Source organism: Corvus hawaiiensis, chromosome 1, assembly GCF_020740725.1.
Source record: "Corvus hawaiiensis isolate bCorHaw1 chromosome 1, bCorHaw1.pri.cur, whole genome shotgun sequence".
NCBI classification, from domain to species: Eukaryota; Metazoa; Chordata; class Aves; order Passeriformes; family Corvidae; genus Corvus; species Corvus hawaiiensis.
The window spans coordinates 35,014,642-35,037,800 of record NC_063213.1 but is presented as its reverse complement, the minus strand read 5'-3'; the positions used below and the strand labels follow the sequence as shown (position 1 = coordinate 35,037,800).

General features: G+C 43.5%; 2 protein-coding genes across 10 annotated transcripts in view; one reads left to right on the top strand and one right to left on the bottom strand.

Moving 5' to 3' along the window:
* Window positions 1-8,126: 8,126 nt before the first annotated feature.
* CCK (cholecystokinin) lies at window positions 8,127-14,837 on the top strand. The gene is made up of 3 exons (XM_048299924.1): window positions 8,127-8,252; window positions 9,720-9,977; window positions 14,030-14,837. The coding sequence occupies exons 2-3, from the start codon at window positions 9,722-9,724 to the stop codon at window positions 14,164-14,166; spliced, it is 393 nt and encodes a 130-aa protein (XP_048155881.1). The 5' UTR covers window positions 8,127-8,252; window positions 9,720-9,721; the 3' UTR covers window positions 14,167-14,837.
* Window positions 14,838-19,472: 4,635 nt separating this feature from the next.
* The window catches only part of TRAK1 (trafficking kinesin protein 1), a 127,694-nt gene continuing 124,007 nt past the window's right edge, over window positions 19,473-23,159 (bottom strand). For all 9 annotated transcript variants that reach the window (XM_048299868.1, XM_048299851.1, XM_048299862.1 and 6 more), the window contains one exon: window positions 19,473-22,440. In XM_048299868.1, coding sequence (XP_048155825.1) covers window positions 21,642-22,440 — 799 coding nt within the window. In that variant the 3' untranslated portion in view covers window positions 19,473-21,641. The remainder of the gene's footprint in view (window positions 22,441-23,159) is intronic.

Below are 23,159 nucleotides of genomic sequence, written 5' to 3'. Positions count from 1 at the left end.
TATGTTAGAAATACCAAAAAAAGAGTGTAGCATGAAATCTGACTACTCCACGCTCCACAACACAGTCTGGAAAGATCTGTGGTTGCCGCTATCCTGACAAGGAAGGTGGTACAGAAGGCGGCAGTCACGCTGCTCTGGTGGTCAACTCCATAGAGGAACAGCACACAGACTTTTGTCAGGCTCTTTTTCCTCTCTTGGTGGAAAACTCCTGTGGACATATTTCACAGATATAAGAAAAATATAACTCTCCTGAACTGTAGCATTGCTGAAGAACTGTAATATGTTTGAGCTATGCTTGGGGGCTTGGACTGGAACACTGTTCAGTGTTGAATATCACAGTCAAGGAAAGCAATATAAAAATAATGAAAATCAAGGTAGATCATAAATAATAAATTTGTACCAAAAAAACCCTAAATTTTGTCCTTCTAGCAGGAGAATGATTGTCATGAAACATGATCAGTTGAATTTCTGTTAGTCTTATGAGAAGTTCTTTGCTTTTTGTTTTGGTTAGAAATGAAAATATAAACAGCTGAATAAAAATTCACCAGATAAATAAATATTCAGGACGTTTTCTTGCTTACAAGTACAAAAAATAAATACATGAAGATCTACATTTCGATTTTATTATGCAGTTCTAGCAATTATATTAATAGCATTATTTAAAGATTAAAGGATTTTCTTTGAAACGATTCAGGATAGTGACTCAAACTTCTAAGAGTGAATAGTTTTTTTTAGACAAAGCCAACAAACCAACCTGAGCTTATCTCTCTGTTCTGTTAAAATATATCTGAAGCATTAGACATTCATTAATGTGAAGTGTGGGCTTTATGTTCACTACTGTCCTACGACATGGTGACTGACTCTACTTCAAAATGTTTTGATCAAAGAGTTCATCATTGTATTATTTATGGCTGGAGACGATAGACTTCTTTCTGATACACAAGTAACCCACTTGAAATCTTTGCTCCTCACCGAGCCTAAAGAGATTTAACACAATTTTCCTGGAAATAAGGATCTGAGAGCACATTGTTCATGACCTGAACTCTTTTATGAGGATGTCACACAATGCCAGCCCAACTACTGCAGTCGGTGGCATGTTCAACAAGAGCATCATTAGATCCAGCACTACACTGGCATGGATGAGAATTTCAGATATGGGTTATCCTCACCAAGCAGCCAGCAACCACTTACCAGACCCTGCGTACATCCAAACAGTGGATGCTCTCTTGTACTGCCAGAACAAGAGGACAATGTGTACAGCTCTTAGGATGTTGATGGTTATGAGGCATCTGCGTTGCTGTCCTCCCACTGGCATTATCTTCCAAAGAACTGCATCCTGACGCTGGGAACCGCAGCAATCATGTCAGCAGCCATGCGTAGAGCATGTCACTGAATCCCAAAAAATGAAGTACAGAACGTACATCACCATGCAGGCAACCACCACCATCAATCAGACCAGGACAAAGGCACGATGGCTACACTAGAGGACACCCAGTCTGCTTCTCTTGAACACAAATTGCAGCAGGTTCCTGACACCCTTGGCTCAGCTCAACTCCAGCAGGCTGCTCCTAATGGTAAGCAGTGTATATCAAGGTTTGTCTGCTTCCAGAGAATCATTCCCCTTAGATTTAATTGTTCTGTCTGGATGATAATTCTTGTCTATTCTAGATTCATAGGATCATTAAGGTTGAAAAAGACCTTTAAGATCATCAAGGAATACATCAATATGTGTTCTTAGTCCCCAGTGCTTTCAAAATACATTTATACCTAATAATTTAGAAAAAAAAAATCTCAGTTTAGAAGTGTTTCATCTGCTTTTTTCTGGGAAGGCTCACCCACTAAGGGACAGCAGGGAGATTTTTAAAGAGCTCTGAGTTAACTGTTTCCTTTTCCTCAGCATTTGAAGATATTGGACAGGTTGAAGCAATTTGACTCCCTGGAGGCTATAATTATGGTATGGTGGTCACAGAGGTAGGTGTTTCTGAGCATGGTAATACCAGGGAACAAATAAATAAATGTTGGACATGGCACACAACACATAACCCTCCTTCACTACATCCAAGAGATATTGCTGGGAAATCAGTATTAGAGCAGCCTTGTCAAAAGTGGGGAATATTGGCTTCATCCAGTAGGCAATTTCTAGGACTTCTAAGTATCTTCTTTACAGCACTTTTATATCAAATTCCTTTCTTCACCTCACTGCAAAGTAATCAGAGTCAGTGTCAAAATAACACTGTTATATTTTTATTCCATTCTAGTCAATTGAAACAACTATGTAGCATTTACACCTTCCATGGATGTTTCTGGCATTTCTATTTAAGTAGGAACTGTCAGAAAAACAATTCACATTTTGCATGCAGGTTGATTCAATTTGCTTCCACATTATGAAGTATAATTTAACAGCAGAAGTGACATAACAAGACTTCAGCTGTCCTATCTACTTACATATCAAACAGAAACACTGTCTCTTCTGAAGGACAGTAAAAAGCCCTTTTTGGCTGTCCAGTCTGTCCAGTGTCAAATTAGTTTTCTATTCTTAAGTCCTGATTCTAGTTTTAGCATAGATGAAAAGGTGCAAATGTTTGGAGGACAAGACGCTAATACATTGTACTTGTTATTTATAGAACTTCCTTTTTTGGGTTTTAAATTGTTTGACAAACCTGGCTAGTCAAACATTCCCTTTTCCAAGGAAAGTAGTGTGGAGCAAACACTGTCTCCTGCAGCCTTCCCTTAACTCCACAGAGTGTTAAAGACAATTTTGTCCAGGTCCAGGCAGAGAGGTGGAGAGCACGTATGAAAAGCACCAAGTATTTTGAAAGGTACAAAAGGTACAATGTATCTCCTTCCTGTAGTAGTTTATTTTTATAATAAGTTAACTAATATGTATATTGAAGTGTGTTGAACTGGTTTCTCCCACATAAATATAAAAGGAAATATTAATTATGGAATAAAGTATAATCATCTAAACCCATAAACAATCCCATCAGATTCCAGTACCTCTGAATGTATTTTAGTTTCATAGACAAGAGCACTGTCACAGCTGCTTGCTAAAAAAAATATCTGAAGAAGCAGGTACTTCAAGTCTGAATGGCAGGGGACCCAAGGTCTGTTAGAAACTTCTCTGAAGAAGACCAAGGACTCTCCTGAGATGCATGACATATATCTGGGGTGACAATAAGCAAGAGAAGCTCCAACATAACTCTCAAAGTATTGTTGAAATCACTGAGAATTTGCCAGCAACAGGCACTTCACATACCTTTGTTATTTTTATCTAGCACATTGATTTCCTTTTCCAGTTTTCAGCTTGCATGAAAACCTCTATACTGTGGTCAGTTTGGAAGATACATACAGCAAATTCCCCTGGAAAATCTATTTGGTCTGTCAGAGAGGAAAACGAACAAACACACAAAAAAAACATATAAAAAGGCAAGGGATTTGGGATTGGGGGGGGGGTCTCATAGAAAGTGATTGGGTTTTTTCTGTTCCATTTTGCCATATCTTCTGGAACTGCAGGGAACAAAATTTGAAGACATCACACAAATAATTTTTCCAGTTGATCTATAGGGAGCTTACATACCAACTGCCTGAATTTCATGGGACACAGGTTAAAATCTGATTTTCTAAACAATCCAACCCTTCTCCTGGGAAAAGGGATTTTTCCTCTTATCTTCCTTCTTCACACAACTGTGTGATAGTAATTCTAAGAGAATCCATGAATTTGCATTAGAGCACACAGTACATACCATGAGTATACTTTTGAAACAGACTTCTTTACTGTGAGGGTGGTGAGGCACTGGAACAGGTTGCCCAGAGAAGTTGTGGCTGCCCCATCCCTGGCAGTGTTCAAGGCCAGGTTGGATGGGGCTCTGAGCAACCTGGTCTAGTGGGAGGTGTCCCTGCCCATGGCGGGGGGGTTGAAACAAGATGATCTTCGAGCTCCCTTCCAATCCAAGCCAGTTTATTGTACTGTGATTATTCCCACTTTTTGCTCTTTTCTTTCCACTGCAGAGCACTCTATGAGTATTCAAACACCCTCAGCACCAGCTCTGCTGATCTGTTTCTATGGTATAATAATATACCTTCTTTAGGTACAATAGTCAGGGACTAATATATTAGTTTAAGGCACTCCTGTGTGAAAGGAAGTCAGACCTCTTCAGGCAGATGACCCAGATCCCTTACTGCTGTTCACTTGCCCAAAACCAAAGATTCTCACTCAGTTTTTGAGTTGACTCCAAGCAGAGTTTACCTTCCTCTCAAGTGGGATGAAAAGTCAGAGAATAGAGACTACCACAAAAGTATTTACATAGAAATTACTGCACTAAAATTAAAAATATTTGGAAAAACAAAATACCAAAAATGTAATGTCCGAATCAACTCCCACAAAAAAAGCAGCAGAAAAATGTGCTGTCTTAAAATATATTCTCTGTTTTACCACTGCAGTTGGCCTAATAATCTGTTCACTAACTTGTCTGTTAGTTCCAGAAAACTGTACCATTCCCTTCCCTGCTATCCTCTGCTAATTATTCCTACTTCTTTGTAATCCTCCAGAGTGACACTCCATCAGCTTCACATAAAACAAAACAAAACAAAACAACAAAAAAAAAACAAAAACAAAAAACCCCCACCCACATTAATTTAACCTAATATAGCACAGAATATTACCCATAAGTTTCAGGGTCCAGATGATAGTTAAAAATCCTCGCATAGCAATAATCAGAAAAAAAAAGTAATACTTAGAAACAAAAGAATGTATTTCTTGTTATGCACCTGAACATGAAGCCACCTGGTCCCACAGGATATGCACCTGGCTTTGTCCCTCATGGTCTAATATCCCAGTATACTTACTCTTGGCAGTATACAGTGCTAGAATCGAGGTTCAGCCATACACTCTCTCTTGCCACCTCAGCTGAACAGGAGAAAACCTTTGGCAGATAAATAGAGAAGGCAATTAGCTATAGAGGTGTCTTGATTGTCAGGGGGAAAGGTTAGAGAAACTCAAATCTTTTAATAGACTCTTGCCAGAAAACAAATTTTAAAAAGCCTGCAGTATCTAAACTATGGCATCTTTCAGCTTCCTCCTCAGGGATGTATCTATATTAGCATTTACTGCATTGCAGGGTTCACTTTAGGTTTAAATTTGTTTTGCATATATACTTGGATTCTTGCAATATTACTCAAGCTCTGGTACAGTGAAAGCCTATTCCTTCCTGGTGATCTGAGGCTGAAGTCTTGTGTTGGCGCAGCCTCTGTCTCACCCCACCTGTGATGGGGGCACAAGACCCTCCTCTGGTTGACACTCTACAATCCCTGGTGCACATCTAGGCCCAGCACCTGACAAAAACACTGGACCTGGAACCTAGAGGTCACTGCAAATTAAATCCCAATTCTTTCCTTTTGCGCCACGTCAATAAGTAAAGTAATACATAGTCTGAGTTTCTGCAGGCAACTCACCTCGGAGTCCGGCTGTCGTATTTGCTCATGCTGAACAGGCTTTCTGGTCTTTTACCTCTGCTCAAAACAGTTCTAAAATGCCATTAATTAACATATATTTACCAAGGACTGAAACTTTCCTACAACTTCAAACTTTCACTGAAGAAAATAATCACCAAGGACTGTACATACAGGTATTAAGGAATTTAATTAGGAAAATCCAGTGTTCAAAAGTCTATTACCCAGGCTATAGATCATGCAGCACTGCTGACTTTAACAACTTGACATCATTCCTGTTTTCCTTATTCCATTTTGTATGGTATTGCCTTTCTGTCTGTTCATGAGCACAGCTAGGGAGGTTGGTTGTCACACATATGCACACACACACACACACACACACTCTTTCTCACTCCATTCGTCCAATCCTGGATATATTCATAAGTGAACTGATATTCCAAATCACTCAACGTAAATGTAGCATGTATTTGTTCAACCAGGCTAACATGTCAGACTTAAATGCTTGCATTTATATCTGTCTGATATGAATTATGCATGAGCATATATTAGCAAGCACTCTCTTTCTCTTCTGTTAAGCTTTGAGCTGGTCCCTTGGGAACTCATTATCTACAGTGGGTTTCACAAGGGCTTGATGTGACTCTACCAGAATTGTTATTGTACCTTCCCAGAAAGACTGTGATACTCTTCCCAGACACCTACAGTTCAATTCAGAGTCGACTATTTAATTGTCTAATAGCAGTGAGTATTTTTCCCACTGAGCCAAAGTAGTGAAATTGAATTATCTGGAATGTTACCGGGTTTTTTTCCAGAGAGAGACAGAGCCATTGGCACTGCTGGAATAATTTCAGGGCTGTTCCTTTCCCTGGCAATCTCTTTCGATTTACTTTTCTCTTTTCAAAGGAGGTTTTGATTTTGGTTTTTTTTAGCCACCTCGGGATGGCGACTCTGCCGGATGCCAGCGCCAATGTGGGAGATGAAAGGCAGCCCGTATCCCGCTCGACAACACCCTGTCAGCAGCTGGGAGGCGTCGAGAGAGCTGGTCCATCGCCACGCCGCCACCTCCGAGCCTCGCACCACCAGGGTGTCAGGATGCGGGAGCCACGGCATCCCTCTCCCGCCCGTCCCGCTCCATCACATCAACACCGGCGCCTCAGCTCGGGCACCTCTGGGCACCGGCAGCCAGGGCTCTTCCGCGCTGAGAAAGTGACGGCAGGTTGGCTTTTCCCCACTCGCACGCCACGTGGCACCTCCTGCCACGGGATTACGCGACTTTTCCGTGGATCTCTCTCCCTCGTGCCGCTGGATCTCCCCGGGGCGCGGGGCCGCGGCGCCCTCTGCGGGCCGCGGCGGGAAGGGCGGGGGAGGGTGCGCGGGGCGATGTGAGGCAGGGCCGGCGGGGGGAACAGGATGGGGAAGCAGCGCAGTTCCCCCCCAGGAGCCCTGGGTTAAGAGGTTAAGAGCTCGCACGTCTCCCCCGTGCCCTGCCTTGGCGGGATGGAGCCCTCTCAGCTGCCGCTTGGGCACGGCCCCGGCCGGCGCTCCGCACCCCCGCAAGGTCCGCTCAGCACAGGCGGCTCCCAGGGGAGCCTCAGTGTCTCGGGGCTTCCCGGCTCCCTTCCCGGAGAGGGAAAAGCAACCTGCGCACTCGCTTGCCTCCAAACTGTAAACTTGAACACACAGATTCCGCACAATGACGCCTGAGCCCAGCTGGGTCCGAGGAGCGGCTGCTCCCGGCGGATGGGCTGCGGAGAGTTTCGGGTGGTAAGGCACGGCTGCCCCAGCCAGCCCTGCCCGTCCGTCTGCGGCCTCAGCGTGGCAGCCCGGGCGGCCCGAGCTTGAGGGCACTTTCTCCATCCCCCGAAAAGCAGGAGGCGGGACGGCGGGAGAGTGTCCGAGGCTGCTGCGGACACCTGGCGGGCATCGCCTCAGGGCGGCACCGGCCCGGCCGAGGGCGCGGGAAGGGGCGGCGGTCCCTGCAGCGGCCGGGGGAAGCTCTGGTAGTTCTGCGGTCAGTGAGGGGGAACCCACGCCGAAGGCATCTCCATCTATGGCTTTCTAGGGGGATCGTCCATGGCTTCATACTTTACTTTGCTTTTTAAATAAAATGAGTGTCCCGTCTTCCCGAGCAGATGTTCGGGAGAGCCTAGGAGAGGAAGGGGAGGATGAAGGCATTTGTGTCCCCGGGCTCAGGTCACAGGAGGCAGCAGAGAATGGAACCCAACGCCCCAGACCCCGCACCTGCCACCGCCGGTAAGCGCGGCCAGGACGAGCCCTCCCGCCTGCGGGCGGCTCTCGACGGCCGGAGCTGCCGATGCTGAGGGCACCTGGAGCCTCTCTCCCGGGCAGGAGATGTGGGCATACCCCCGGCCAGGAGCATTTTAAGTGCCCAGCTACAAGCCAGCGGGGGCTTCCAGCTCCTTCGTGCCCAGCTGAGAGCTGCCCTCCGGAGGGAGCCGGGAGAGCACGTCGGGGGCCGGCCCGTGGGGCAGGGCCAGCCCCGCGGAGCCCGCACACCTCCGCAACCAGCGGCGCCGGCCGGCGGCAGGGAAGGAGGGCGGGAAGGAGCCCCGCTCGCCCCGTGAAGCGCACACAGCCCCGGTGCCGGTCCGCGGGGCGGGGGGAGGTGGCAGCGGGGGGCTGAGCGGGCGGGGGCCCCGGATGCGTCAGAGATGTGTAAACACCGCCGCGGTGCCCGCCGCTATTTAAGGGGCCCAGGCTGAGTCTCCCCCGACTTCCCTGCTTGGGCACACACGGAACTCACCGCTCCCAACTCGAGTGGGACCTTGGAAAAGCGCAGCGGAAAGGTAGGGAGCACCTGTCACCGTCTTCTGACGGCACCACTGCCGAGGGTGGGGAGGGAAAGGAAATGGGGCTGCCTGGCTCTTACCTGTGCGGCGGCTCGGAGGGCATCCCGCTCTGTGCCGGAGGAAACGCTTCCCGCCGGAGAAGAATTCCGGCAAGCGCGGGCAGCCGGGCGGACCCCAGCGCGGGGTGCGGGATGCGGCGAGCGGCGAGCGGGGCTCCCCTCCGCTGGGAAAGGAACCGGCCAGCAGTGGTGAGATGTTGGCTTTGGAGACTGTAGCAAGGACATGAATACTTAGATGTGTGTGTATACATATATATGTGTGTGTGTAAAAAATACAGGACTCGGGGCATTTGAAGGATTCAATGCACCTTCGATTTCTATGTACCCAAACACAGATGGGTACATCACCAATAACCACACCAGAGTGACATTTCAACTTTCCTCATTCATCTCCTAAGAATGTTTTAAAACCCCCATGTCTTATATACTGTGAATTATTTCAATCTAGTGTATGTGTTGGGCAAATAAACTTAATTTTATCCCCTTCTAAAATTAAAAGGTTACGTGTACTGTTGAAGAACTTAAGAGGTTCAAAAAATCTCACATAGCTGAGATAATTCATGGGTATTTATAAGTGAAAATTACTTCCATAGCATGAAGTACTAGGTAGCTTGTTTCTTCTAAGAATTGAGAATAATTTCTGTTTCCAGGAAAAAATACTATTTCAGCTTATGTGATAAAATGATTTAGTAAACCAACATTGTTTTGCTTAGTACACATTTAAGGAAGCAGTAGAAATCTAAATTCTCTGTTTAATATGAAGAAGACTATTAGGTTGCACTTTATTTCTTCCAGATTTTAACTAATCAGCTTTCACCACTCCTGCTATTAGATCAAGAGCTTTGGGGGACAAATGTTAGATTTTGGTTTTTCTTTCACTGGGACAAGTTTTTGGTTTTTTCTTTTTTGTGTATGATGAGATGAAACCTCTTGAACACTAAAGTTCAAATCAATGAAGGTGGGTAGAATAAGGGCTCTTCATAGAACTTGTCAAAACTGAGTTATCTGTAATAACAGCAGGGTTTAGTGCAATAGCAAAATACTGAAATGTTTGAGTCTCGCGTTTTTTCAGAGATGGATTCATGTCCCTTAAGTTTTTATGAAATACAGCTTCCAAATAAAGAAAAGCAAATAAGAATTGAGTAGATCAGGGAGATACAGCGCATAGTAGCCTGGAAGAAACAAAATTAATTACCTGTGCCTTCCTCTTTATCAAGGGTATTTAGCTATGCACATATGTGTTTTTCAACTTAAGACAGATCCCACAGTCACCTACATTAAAAAAAAAACCAACACAAGCCTGGTTTGCTCGGAATCCAGCATCACTAATGAAGATGGGGCTAGGGACTGCATAAAATGTGGTAAACCTGGCCATGTAACAGCCCACTGTCGCTTTTCTCCCCAGCAATGTACAGCGGGATATGCATCTGCGTGTTCCTTGCTGTGCTCTCGGTGAGCTCCTTCGGACAGCAAGCTCTGGGCTCACACAATGGGAATCCTCTGCCTGCTGAGCTGGAGCAGAGCCTGACAGAACCTCACCGGCACATCCGCGCCCCGTCATCCGCTGGGTCCCTGAAATCCCTGCCACGGCTGGATGGCAGCAGTGACCAAAGAGCCAACATCGGCGCTTTGCTGGCCAAGTATCTCCAGCAAGCCAGAAAAGGTACTGCTTATTGCCTGCTTCTGTGCCAGTGGGAATTCCTGAAGGGGGACTTAGTAGTTGAGATAACCCTGTCATCATCTAACACGAATTCCTAGAGAAGACAGGATTTAGATTTTGTCTGGTTATTTCTGAAGTAGAGAGCATTCCAAATCCTCTTTCCCAAGCCCCTCCCAAAAAAAGGATTTATTTGTAGCAGCCTCTGACTGAGAGTCATGTAAAGATAACTGGAGAAAATGTCACCTCCCTGTCAGGTTATAGTCCAGCTTGTATTTTAAACTATTTTCATTGCCTTATTACTATGGTGGTATTTTCAGTACGTTGTATGTCACATAAAGCAATTATGTTTTCATAAAAGTTTTTCATTTAGTTAAAATCCTCACTCCCTCCCTCTTTTAAAGTTAGAAGAGCAGGAAAACTTTTCTGAGGATAAATGCAGACCAAATGGCTAGCCTCACGTCAGCCGGAAATACCTTTACCAGGGAAATATTCTGAGTATTGGATTTTTCATGTATTTGTTCCCAGAGGAAATTACAATAGCATGAAAGCTTTCAAAACACAGAGCTCACCTTTATTAGTGCAATAATTAAAAGCAATGATAAGTAAAAGCATATTTTCTTCAACATATGTCAATTCCTGGTAGGTTTTTGGTCTCGGGCAGCCTGGGAACACAATCTTGCTGTTACTTAAAACCTCCATGGCACAGTGTAACAAGGACATGAAGAATCAGTAGAGCAATGGGATTACAGGGCATTCTTATAATGAGATTTATTAGTCACTTGAGGAAACAATTGTATTACATAAGAGAAAGAGTAAAGCTATCCCTGTTGACACCTTACAGAATATATTTTACATTGATAGAAAAGTATGCCATCTCTGCTGCCAGTAAAAATGATGGCTCAAAATCATTGGCCACTGAAACTTCTCCAAGAAAACATTTTTCCTTTTGATCTGTCTCATCTCTGTACTGCTCTGTGTCTCAATAGAGTAACACCATGGGCAGCCTAATTGCTGTGGCCTTTTGGCTGCCAGCCTCAGGGAGAGCCACTACAGAAATTTTGTTTACTCATGAAAGGTTCACTCCAGCCTGTGCCCTGTACTACACAGAAAAAAGACATCTAAGAAGGAAACAGGGCTTCAAGGGAAGAGAGTAATTAGGATTAGGATTACCTTGGCATACAGACATTGAGAAACTAAATCACAGCTAGCCCCAGACTGTGCTTAGGATAAAGTTTACTTCATGTAAGTAAGAACTTTCTCCATGTAATGCAGACCATTTAACCCTCCCCTCTTGACAGCTTCCCTGCTGACCTCTATGCTAGGCAAAGCCCTATGCTTATCTATGATGGTGGTCTGCAATTAAGAGATGCCACATGTGTTTTTGTGCATTACATATGCAGCCATACACTCTCCTTTGTGTACTCAGAACACAGCCAAATTAGAAACAACAGAAAAATGAATCACTTTCAATAGTGCCTGAAAGATTTCATCTCATGTCAGCAATTTGCACGATATCCATTAAGGAACTTCTTCTAGCTGTTCATGCAATTTAATGGCAAGATAATTCAGATGTGAAATTCCACAATTCAGTGCTACACTTAAGGCTGTTACTGAATAAGCATGTTATTGCAGGAGTCTGTAAAGCAGAATCCTCGTTACCTTTCCCCAGCATAGTCATTGTTGCCCACCCACATGGAAACAGAACATCTCCTTCTAGTTTATGTACCCATTATATTTCCTTAAATATGGGGCTGACATTTCCAAATAGGTTAACCAGAAAAAGCAAAAAAAAAAAAAACACCCTTTGGATTTAAGATGTCTTTTTCTGTAAATATTAATACGAGGGACAAATTCCTGCATATGTGTTATTGACATATATAATTAACTCTAAAAAGTGTCTGGAAGCAGATGTTGGGATTCTTGCGATGCGACTAGGCTAGCTGAACTCTCATTTGTAGATGTAATTGCTGGTTACAGGAGAGAAGGTTCATGGGACAAACAGTATTTACTTCATTTAAAACATACATACAGTGTTCCCATCAAAACATATTCTTATTTAATGTGAAGACTCTGGGCAGTACTTCAGAAATCTCTGTAGAACACTCACATCTACTCTATTAGTCACTTCTAACCTGTCTAAACCATAATACTCACTGGAAAATTCCATCTAGGGGGAAAGAGAGTCTGGGCTTTTGTTAGTGTTAGCACTCACCAGTAGTGGCGTTTGCCCTCATGATTAATAGGAAGGCTGGTTTTGTAAAGTATTTCCAGTTAAAACAGTTAGAGAGTTAAGTTCTCTCAAGGACTTAGGGATTGATGAGAGCCTTGTAGCTGAACTGCTACAACTGTGAATATGTTTGTCATACACTCATTCTGCAATACTCACACGACATCTCTGGTGGGTTGAGGAAAGGTAATTAAGGTGCTCTTAGGAAATTTGTGACCCAAGCTTTCAATTACGTTAGGCTTTCAGCTTGAATCTGGCACCATGCAGAAGAGATGTTGTAGCTCTCAAGCCAGTGACAGGCACATTTAATGTCCCCTAAGGAGTCCTTGACAGGCCAGAGAGTAGTGGCACCAGGGGAGCCTTTACAGCCCACAGGTCACGTCAGGCTCAGAAGCCTCTTAAGCACCAACATCTGAGTGATGGTTCTGTGCTGCCTGAGCCCTGCCTGGTTATTGTGCTAAGGAGCTGTTGTCATTAACTTAATTACACCTTTTGAATTATGAATGTGAACTTCATGGGGTTTGAGCATTTAATGACAGACATTCTATTCTAGAGAAAATTAATTTTTTTGTCATTTTGTTCTAGATAAATGTCTTAAGCATGGCTTTTTTGTGTATCTTCAACTCCCTGCAACCACTAACAAAGCAATGCAGTTGCTTCTTGTTTTACTGGGTCACGTTCATTATAAAGCATTACATGAGGAAGACCTTGAAATATAAAAGCACAGAGTCAACAAGGGTTTCTTCAAAACACAAGAAACTGAAAGCAAGGCAATTTTGTAGATTTGGATATATGGTATTTAATTTGGGCTCCTTTTCCTTTTTGATCAATTCAAGTATTCCTCAAGCCTCAGTCTGCATTGAATACTAATATATTAAATCTGTTCCTTCCTCCCTCAAAGCTTAACTCCATCTAATTATTGATAGATATCAAGTTTGTCTGTTTTCAGGGAGTACAGAGAAAAGTCATTTACCTTTCCCTGTATTTTTTAGGTACACTATGTGATGATGTGAAAGCAGAGGATTGCAGTCCATTTTTTAAAGCATAAACTCTCCTGGCAAATAGTTTGTGTGTCTTTGATGCCTTAAGCAAGGCGTATAGAAAGGATAAAGCAAGATCAGAAATCAGCCTCCAACCCTGCTGTAAAAAGAATTACGAAGGCTTTGGATAAGCAATGAAAAAGGCACTGACATTGTCGAAAGCCCTGTATAATTCCAGCAATAGGTACCTCTGACTGTGAACTCCAGACACAACTCTCTCCATTTCAGGATTATTCCCAAAACCTAGGATTCATAACTCTACCCTGCTTATTACTGAATTTGCACTGTAAGAGCTCCTGTACTTACGTTAATGTCTTTCTAAGCAACACAGGACTGCAGTGTCTCAGGCTTGAGCCTGCTCTCAAGAAGAGTTATTTTGCATCTAGAGCAGCTCTCCCAGTACGAGCAAGCAAACATGGGCCTTTACAGGAATAGTGAGAAATGGTATGGTCTCCTCCTCTCTCTCTCTCTAGTAAAATAGGAGGGAAGAAGGAAAAATCTATCCATATTCCTTCCTGTTAGACAGGAGGAGAATGTTCCTGCAGCAGGAGGTAGAAAATAATCTATTTATATTGCACTGAAAAAATCCAAGGCACTTTCAGAACATTACATGTAAGGCTTCTACTGATGTTTTCCCCAGTGACATGACACTGGTGTTACATGGCTGGTATTAGGTACATTTCAACTATTGCAGACATCTGCTAATGAGCACAAGCCAGATCAGAACACGGGTGAACCCAGAGAATGTGTCCTCTTACTCTCTGCTCTCCCAAATGCTTTTTCCTTAGGTTCCACTGGAAGATTCTCAGTTATGGGAAACAGGGTACAGAGCATTGATCCTACTCACAGGATAAATGACAGAGACTACATGGGCTGGATGGATTTTGGACGCCGCAGTGCTGAAGAATATGAGTATTCTTCGTGAAGAACACCAAATTATAGCAACAAGGAAAAAAAAATCACACTCCCATGTCTCTACAAAAAGAGATAAATCAATTTGTTGTCCTCTTCAAATCAGTGTTTTAAAGTATTTAAAATCATGTATTTGACATAAGTTTGTCTGTAAGACTACATAATGCAATATATACATATGCAGAATTTTCCAGAAAACGTTTTCTTTCTTTTGTGGTTTCTCATACATTAATACTATATTAAAATGATTTCACTTATTGTCCTTGTCCTGTCACTGCATGTTGCTGGGTGTTTTACTATAAAGAGAGGCAGGATAATGCCTTCATTTGGCAATGTAAATATATTCCATAGGCTGAGTAGTCAGACAGATTATCCACTTTTCAGAGAAACCTTGTGTCAGTTCCCATAGCTTTGAACTCTAGGGGACTTGTCCAGGTATAAACACAGCAGCTCAATACTGCCAGAAAAGACAGCTATTTTCATGGTGACCCTACTTGCAAAGGACTGAGTTAAACACTGAGCCCACATGTTTGCAGTGAATAGCCAATACTACTAAAACAGTGAAAAAGAGGAATGATACCAACATGTTTCATCTTCCTGGCTTACTTGTTTTATGTTGTGAACTCAATGTGAAAGTTCTGCTGATGGCTGCAAATCACAGAATAAACAGAGCATTCTCTGCTGCGTGGTGAGCCAAGCATTCATTTGGGAGGGGGTGAGGACAGGTTCCTGAACAGAGCAGAAGGTGATCCTGAGAGGGAGACGTATTGGAGCAGTCTAGTCACAGTATCCTGAAAGGAAAGGGGTGGCTCCCAAGTATCACAGAGGCTGTCTGAGTTGGCTATTGCCCACGAATGTGAAGAGGAGGAGGGAGGTTCTGCCCAGCTCTCACCTGGCTCAGAGCAGGACAGAGGGCCCCAAGTTCAGAGCTGGGCAGTGATCCCAGTTTGTGCAAAACCAGCACCCTGCAGATCCTGCAGTCATTCCCGTCTGCCTGTGGGCAGGCTGAAAAAAAAGTGTTTTACTTGCACTTTGTTCCTCCACCACGGGTAACCAACCTCCCTGAAGCTCCTGGGTCTCCTTCAGCAGCTGGATCTCCCATCTAAGGAATGCCCTAAATTGTAAAGGAGGTGATTTTTGCATTGCATAATTCACAGAGTTTCTCCCTAACGTGTGCACTATGACAAAAAGGAAAATATTTGTCACACACAGGAAAGCAGGTGCTTGCCAAAGGAAAGAGGCAGCAATTTCTACAGCAGTTAACAGGCAAACACAAAGCATAGAAAACAATACATAGAAAATAGTTGCACTAAACCAAAATTCTACCAAAACCAAGAAGACTGGGAAACAAACCAAAACGGTTGCGCCAAGGGTTGAGCACAAAAACACTTTGAGGAGCTGTTCCCAGCTAGGGGAGCAAACAGCACTGCAGAATCTGCAGTGAAAGGGAGACTTCAGTAAACAGTAACGGGGAGTTTTCTTCTCTAGTAACACCAAATACCTTTTTTTTTTTTTTTTTTTTTTTGTGGATCTCATCTAGAAAACATGGAAATGTTTTTCTGCTTTTCTTCCTCTCAAGCTTCTCCCAGTCAACCAGTTTCCAAGCCACCTAGTCTGGCTTTTTTTAGGTTCCTTTCTAAGCATAATGAATCCCAAATCACCTGAATTCTCTCCTTGGTTTTGGTTATTGCTCACAGCAAGAGAGTCCAAAGTGCCCATTTTTCCCAAAACTTTCAAACAAGAGATTAAAACCAATTAATATATTTTTTTTTAAACTGAGGGAAATACAAATAAATCTAAAAATGCATATATTTAAACATTTCCCACCAAAGTGATGTTTCTTTAAAACTACTCGGGAGAAAACTCAGTTTCTGTTTTGCTATCTTTTAAATTAATGTCAGGAACATTCAAGAAATATTTTTAAATGTTTTCATCCCTGGCTTACACTGATGAAGGATGTAATACTGTAATATTGCAGGGGGGCTGGGAGTGGGTGATGTCACAAATCAAGCCTTATTATTGCAGAATGCTGTCAATTAGGAAAAACCCCAACCTTTTGTTTGTCTCCTTTGTCTCATTTCCTACAGGCAGATGGATGGAGAGACAAAGATGTTCTTTCCCCTTCCTCTCTTCTGAAGGTCTCTGAAGATGTCTCTGAAAGCACACAGCCCTCAGTGCAGTCAGCCGATGGGTTTGGCAGCTTTTCTACGCCACTCCCCCAGGACAGGGGCATCTTTGCCTGACACACAAAAATTATTTCACCACCTGACTGACACGAGTTGAGTGTTAAGAGTAAAGAAGTATGGGGGCAACTGCAGTAGTTATGAAGAGGGACTGTGACTCTGGGATACAGTGCTGTTCCTCAAGGCAAAGGGGAGCAGGCTGTTAGCAGCTGGCTATAAGCAGCTCAGCAACATTATCCTCATCATAAAAACGTCCATCACCTGCTCCTCTGGGAACAGAAGAAATTCCCCAGATGGGAAAGGGTTGTAAAGGCTGCTGAGACACCGTTCAGCTCCCAGGTGACCTGGAGGTGCTAATTTGAGCTAAACAGGGGAGCCAGCAAACCTGGGAAAGTCATTCAGCCCTGGTTGGTACAACCCTTATCCTATGGCATTAGTGAAGCCACTCTCTAGGTTGCTCTGTTTTAACCCAAGGGAAACAGCAGCCTCAGAGACGGAGGCCCTGCAGCTGGGTAGGAGCTCCTTGCATCCAGCAAAGATTTTGGGCTGAGAAGTGCCCCACAGATTCCAGCACACCCAGCAGTGCATTGGCACAACCTCCTGGTGCTGTCTGGGATGTGAGACTCCTGGCACTGCCAACTCTCTTGACATTTAATTCAGCTTTATCCAAATTCATCTTTATGAAAGCATGTGCATAGGTGCTAAATTTACACTGGCAAAACAGCAAATCAATACCTTCTTGCATTTAAAGGCTGTTGATTTTCTCCGTGAGCTTTATTCAGTTAGTTCTGTTCCAGCTTTATTATTTCAAAACAGGTGCTGGGCAAATCTCCGTGAATGGAGCAGCTTACTGCAAACTCCACATAAATTATTTGGGAAAAGCTTGTGGTTCTGCTTGTGCAGAGCTGTGCATACAGCAGCTGTGCAAAGAGGGTGGAAACAGCAAGTGCTCCTTGTCGGAATGAGGGGAAACCTAAGCAAGAGAGAGGGAGCACCCATGCCTGGGGATGGGGCAGCTCTGCCTGGGAGCTGGGGCAGCATGTGAGGGAAACCTCAGCTACACCAATGCACCTGACCCTGAACAGTCTCATCTCCCCTGGTATTTCATGCAGGAGCACATGTGGATCCTACTCTCCTCTCCTCAGCTTTGATGCATCCCCAGCTGCTTCATCCTTGCTGCATGTGGGCTGGCAACATGCCCCAGCCAGATGTTCCCAGCTGCAGCCCAGCTGTGCACATTTCAGCAAGCCTGACAGCAGACCAGGCACTTCCCTCTCCAAGGCTTGAGCAGAGGAATTTGCAAGTCAAACAAGGTGAACCTTTCAATGTCCCAGCAGAGCAGTAAAAGGCTTCCCTGTGTGTTCAATTTTTGTATCCCCTAAGTTCATTAAAATTCCCTTAAAGAAAGGAAAAAACTGCCTGTGTGCTTGTTAAAGCTTTAATCATCTCAAAGTACCTGTGTCAATTGAACAGCAATTGGATTCAGCACAGCTTGAAATCTATTTCAGCAGGACAAAAATCTCTGTCATCTTTTAAATACAAACATTAGTGGCTTCTCAAGTGTAGGCCATTCTCACATGAAAGCCCACTGCCTACATTATAGCCAAGGACATTGCTAAGCACCAGTAACTTTCAGGACTTTTATTTTCCTTACCATTCTGTGGTTCAGTTGGCTTGTTAAGGGAATTGAAGCAGGTCTGAACAGCACCCAGTGAGATGTGGTAGCACAGCTGAACGAGGCTAATTCTTCACCATGAATACAAGCCACGGGCAGCAGATGCCGTCTGTACCAAGGGAAGGCAGCACACATCTCACCAGCATTGTTGGACTTTTCAATTAAATGTAGAGAGCTGCCAGTACATGTGTCCAGGGAGTTGGGAGGAACTCTCAAACCTCTGTGCACAACAGCAGTATGGTGTGGGGCCATCTGATACTTACGATACATGTAAAAAGAAGAGGGAAGAGTCTCAAAAGGCTTTTTTAGCCAGTCTTGGCTCTCCAAAGAACATGCCATAGCCTATCCCTCCCTTATGTGTCCATAGCCCAGTCTTAAAAGACACAATCCTCAACACCTTATCTTCCTCTCCCCTCCAACCCAGCTTTCAGAGGAGAATTACCAGAAGTGAAGATGCATCCAGAAAAGTTTCTGAGATAGCTGAATATTGCAAGGGTGGAGCACTATTTCAACACTCTCTCTTCTGTGCATCTCAGACTCTGTGCTCTCACCTTCCCTGGACTGGCACTTGCTTAACTCATCCTGTTACCAGGCAAGGAGGGCTGAATGCACAGTGCTTATCCTCCCTGGATCCCTCCCGTTAACCATTAACTTTCTGACCACCAGCTTCCCCCAGGCTCGGAGCTGGGCAGAGAGGAAAGATGAGTGTCTGTACTCACTGACAGACCCTGGCTGTGCCCCTGACATCAGCCTCTCTCACAGCTGGCGTAGGGCACTGCGTCACACTAATGCAAGCCCTCCATGAGTTTATTTTGGCATTACTGCTATCCCACTTTCTCTCTGTAGCAAGTACGTGATACAAATGCTTTTATTTCCCTCTCCACCTCATACACACACACACATCCTTCTCCTCAATGAGGGTGTCTAATCTTTCTAAGAGTAACTGCCTGATTATTCCCTCCCCCATTGCTTAGCTTTCACCACATGTACAGGTTTTTTTGAGCTTCTCACTGCCTGATGTTTAATCACTATAATGTTCCCTCCCTCAGTAACAAAGATATTGGCTAACAACAGACCTCAGTCTTGTCTCTTTTGAAAAATACAGGATGTTTCCTCCTTATTCTGTACTTTCACATTTTGTTACTACATGTTTTGCACTGTATTAGGCAGGAGAGTGCAAACTCCTCCTCAAAATACAGAAACCACACAACATCCAATTCTGCATTTCTCACAACTCAAATTAAAAAATCAAAAAGTGCATTTGCTTCTCTTTTTTCTTTTGACTCAAGTTTCACTGATTTCAGCAAGCTTAAAATCTGAAAACTTTTCAAACAGTTCTGTGTCTAAGAATTAAAAAAAACAAAGGATGGCCTCTCATTTTGCTTCAACTAAGATGAGAGCAAGGGATCAAGGTGGAAGATTTATCACTTTAAAAGAACAGAGAAAAAGTTGAATAACACATGACAATGCAACTTTTCTGTTATTTTATTGATATTAGTGAAGAAAAAATTAAATTTCATCATTCTGAAGTGTTACAGTTGCTTTTCTCTGGTGGGTGGACAGCTCCTACAGCTTATTTAAAGGCTAAATAATACTTCCCGATTGCACGATTAACTTCTACACTTTAAGTTCTCTTATGGTATTGCTTTCTTCCTCTGGGTATATAAAATGGTCCATTATGAAGTCCACGACTTTTTTTCAGAATCAACTGTTATTCTATCTACTGGTTTAAGATACATTCAAATAAAAAGATACTTAAATTTACTTGCAATAAGTGCACACATACAACAGCAAACAGAGCTGATGGCATTTTACTAAAACATTGTAAGTTCATAGAATAAATAGAAGTCTTCAAACACATGCTGTAACTGACCAATGTGTTTTCTTTTCTTTCTCAAAATATATCCTTAGTGTCCATAGCACTACCGCAATAACTACGTCATTCAGAAAAAAACAAACCACCCACCTATCTCTCGTCACAAAGACTAAAAGACAGTTTCATTTATACAAGAAATTATCAGTGCTAATAATTTAGTAACAGTCTGGTACACATGGCAATGCACGGCAATTACATGTAGTGTGACAATGGTAACAAACGGGGAGCTTGATTTTAGATGCCACAAGAAGTGCAAGGAAAAGAAAGTGGCTGCTAAACCCTCCCTGCTTTGCTCCTCTCCATCCCCTCGCCCAAAAAATATTTATGTCTGAGCTCTGCTCTGGAAACAAGTTCCCTCCAGTCTGTTCCAGTTCCAAGGTATTTAAACTCCTTCTACAAGCACTCAGCAGAGTTGGGAGAAACAGAGAAAAAATTGTGATATAATTCAGATTGCCTGGCAGCTAAAGGTTGCGTGAGGTCTTATGTTTCCTTTCTGAAAAAGCAGTGGGTTATATGTTTGTATGGCAGGTATTTTTTTCATTTTAAAAACACTGCTAAAATAAAGCATTTCCCCTATTTTTACCTGGACTAAGGTCTGACTTCAGATGAAAAAGGTTTCTCTGAAAAAAGAAAACAGAAAATGGGTGGAGAATATTCTCACCCTGCTTACAAGGCCACTGTCTTCAACATGCATGAAACACGAAGATCAGCATGAGGGCTGCAAGTTGCTCTTTCCTGCCTGTACCATTCTGTTACTAAATGTTTTCTGTGGTTCTCTGCTGAGGTTTCAAGGACTCACCTTTTCCTAATACTGGTTTTGCTACATGTTCTTTTATAACATTCTTATCTGTCGATCTGTTCCGCAACTTGGACTTCTAGGAAGTCACTGCCATGTTTACCTCACAAGTTGTGAAAACTGTTTTCTTTGGGCGCACTGACAAAGCATGTTTCAGTGGCGGCAACACATAGTAAAGTATTTTCCCTTCCACATCCAGTGCAGCATTGAACAAAACAAAATAAACAACAGAAAAAGAAGTTGCACAGAGTGTAAGTGTGCCAAAGGAAACAGCGGTGGTAGGAATACATTAATATTCCAGGTACCCAGTGGGCCTGCTGACCTCAACACAGTATTAGTTCAAGTTTATAATCTTGGGGAAGAGGCAAATACAGAACAGGAAAAAAAAATTCATCCATTCAGGCATAATAGCCAGACACTCCAATAACTCAGCTCAACTCATCTACAGAGGCAAAATTAAAACTACCACATGTTAAACTGAGTGCTTTTCTCAGTATTTAATGAAGCACAAATGCTCCCATGCTTCAAGTGATGTAATGAGAGGTCTCACATAACACATTCAATAGCTTCCCATGCACCTTTGACTCAAGTTAGGCTAGCTACAGAATTCACGTTTTTCTAGTCAAGTTATTTTTTGTTGGTTTTGCTCTTTTGTTTTTTTCAGTGCATCTTAAAAAAAAAAACCCTTTTCAAAAGGTTAGCAAGTTAACCTTAATACAGCAATCATAACATAGAGCCTTTCGCACTCAATTGAACAGTAAAATAATCCAATTAGTTACAATAGATCTGGTACATATTTACACATTTTATACAAAGTTTACACATTTCTCCCATTAGGCACGAAGTTGATTTGTCAAACTCAAGAGGCAATGAAGGGGTGGTGGGGAAAGGAAAAGGAGATTGGAGAAAGAATCTGAGTATTTTCATTTAAAAAGATTAGCTGTAAAAATAAAGTCCTTCATCGTAAGCTAGTTTGCTTCGGGAGCTTGGTTCCCATGAGGATCCCCGAGGTGAGAGACGTTGGGCCTTTCATCTGCATGCTGGAACCCACCATGGTGGGGAAGCTCCGGTTCCTTCGGATGCCACTGTTCAGCTGGATGCCCCCAATGGCACTGGTCACGGCAGGGCAGCCCAAGGGGAGACCGTCTGGTGCCAGGCCTCCAGGAACAAGGGCCCTCACGGGTCCCTGTGCCTCACAGAGAAGAGGTCCCTGGTCATCAGTTAAAGGAGGAGCTGACGTTTGCCCTGAACTCACAACTTTGGCAATACCAAACCTCCTGACTTTGTCCACAAGATTAAGGTTGGAAACAGACACGTCAGTTTGGCTCTCACTGTTCCTGATGTTCTTTTTATTCCTCACCTCCTTCAAGATTGAACTAGCAGGTTTTGAAGCCAAGAAGTTGTCATAAGGTGGGCTAGTGCACTTGAACTCAAAAGATGGAGGGGAAGAAGAAGGTGTCTGCATGGGTGAGTTTGGGGGAGTGGAAGGAATGATCGCCATTTTCGGGGAGTACGTGTTCAGCAGGGTGCTCCTGCTGGCTCTGTCCCAGCTCTGTGGATTGTACACTGCTGCCGAGATGCCCCTTTCCTTCAGCAGCCACACCAGCCCCAGGGACGTGCTCATTGTCGTCGTGGATTCCCGGAGGTTGGTGAAGGATTCGGCCAAACTCAGACGCCGAGGAGTGCAGGGAGTAGCCACCGGGGTGCCTTTCAAATTGCTAATGCTGCCACAAGCTGGAGTAGGTGCTGCGTTAAGGCTGAAAGCAAAGGAGGAGTCAAATTATTCTCTCCCGTAGAAAACTGAAATTTACTGCAGGCAAGATTTTTAACCCTGAGCAGAGCCTTTTATCCATTTGGAGAGTGCACAGGTCACTGACAGTTCCCAGCCTCCCACAAATGTGATTACAAGCGCAAAACCATCAGATCTTACAAAACACATCTCCACTTTGCACACTTCACAGCCCAGTCTCACAGGATTAATGCCACTGCCGAGAGCCAGCACCACATTTCTCCTGATAAAACTATTTACAGGTTTGGATCAACACCTTCACTTTTTCTTCCTGATCTACTGGCTGTAACAACTTCCAGTTGCTTCTAAGAGACAAGGAAATGCAGGAGACTGGACCAATGATATAAGCAAGACATTTACTTTTTAGTGTCACTTCTGAGCATACAGAACTGAATGCTCATTCATTAAGGCATGGTGTACTCAGTTATTCCAGAAACAAGGCATGTGGGATATCTATGACATTGCAGATTCATGTCTGTTTGAGAGAATCCCAAGAGCTCCATGCAACCTCAGAAAAAAACACTTTCCAACTTTTTCTAACCATGTGCAAATGATGGTCTTTTTCACATGTACACACACATACCAAAAAAAAAAAAGAATTCCACAGTAGTATCTCCTAGGCATGGGTTCATCCCCTCTAATGGCACTCAGTCAGTCTTGTGCAATGCAACACTTGATGCTAAGGAA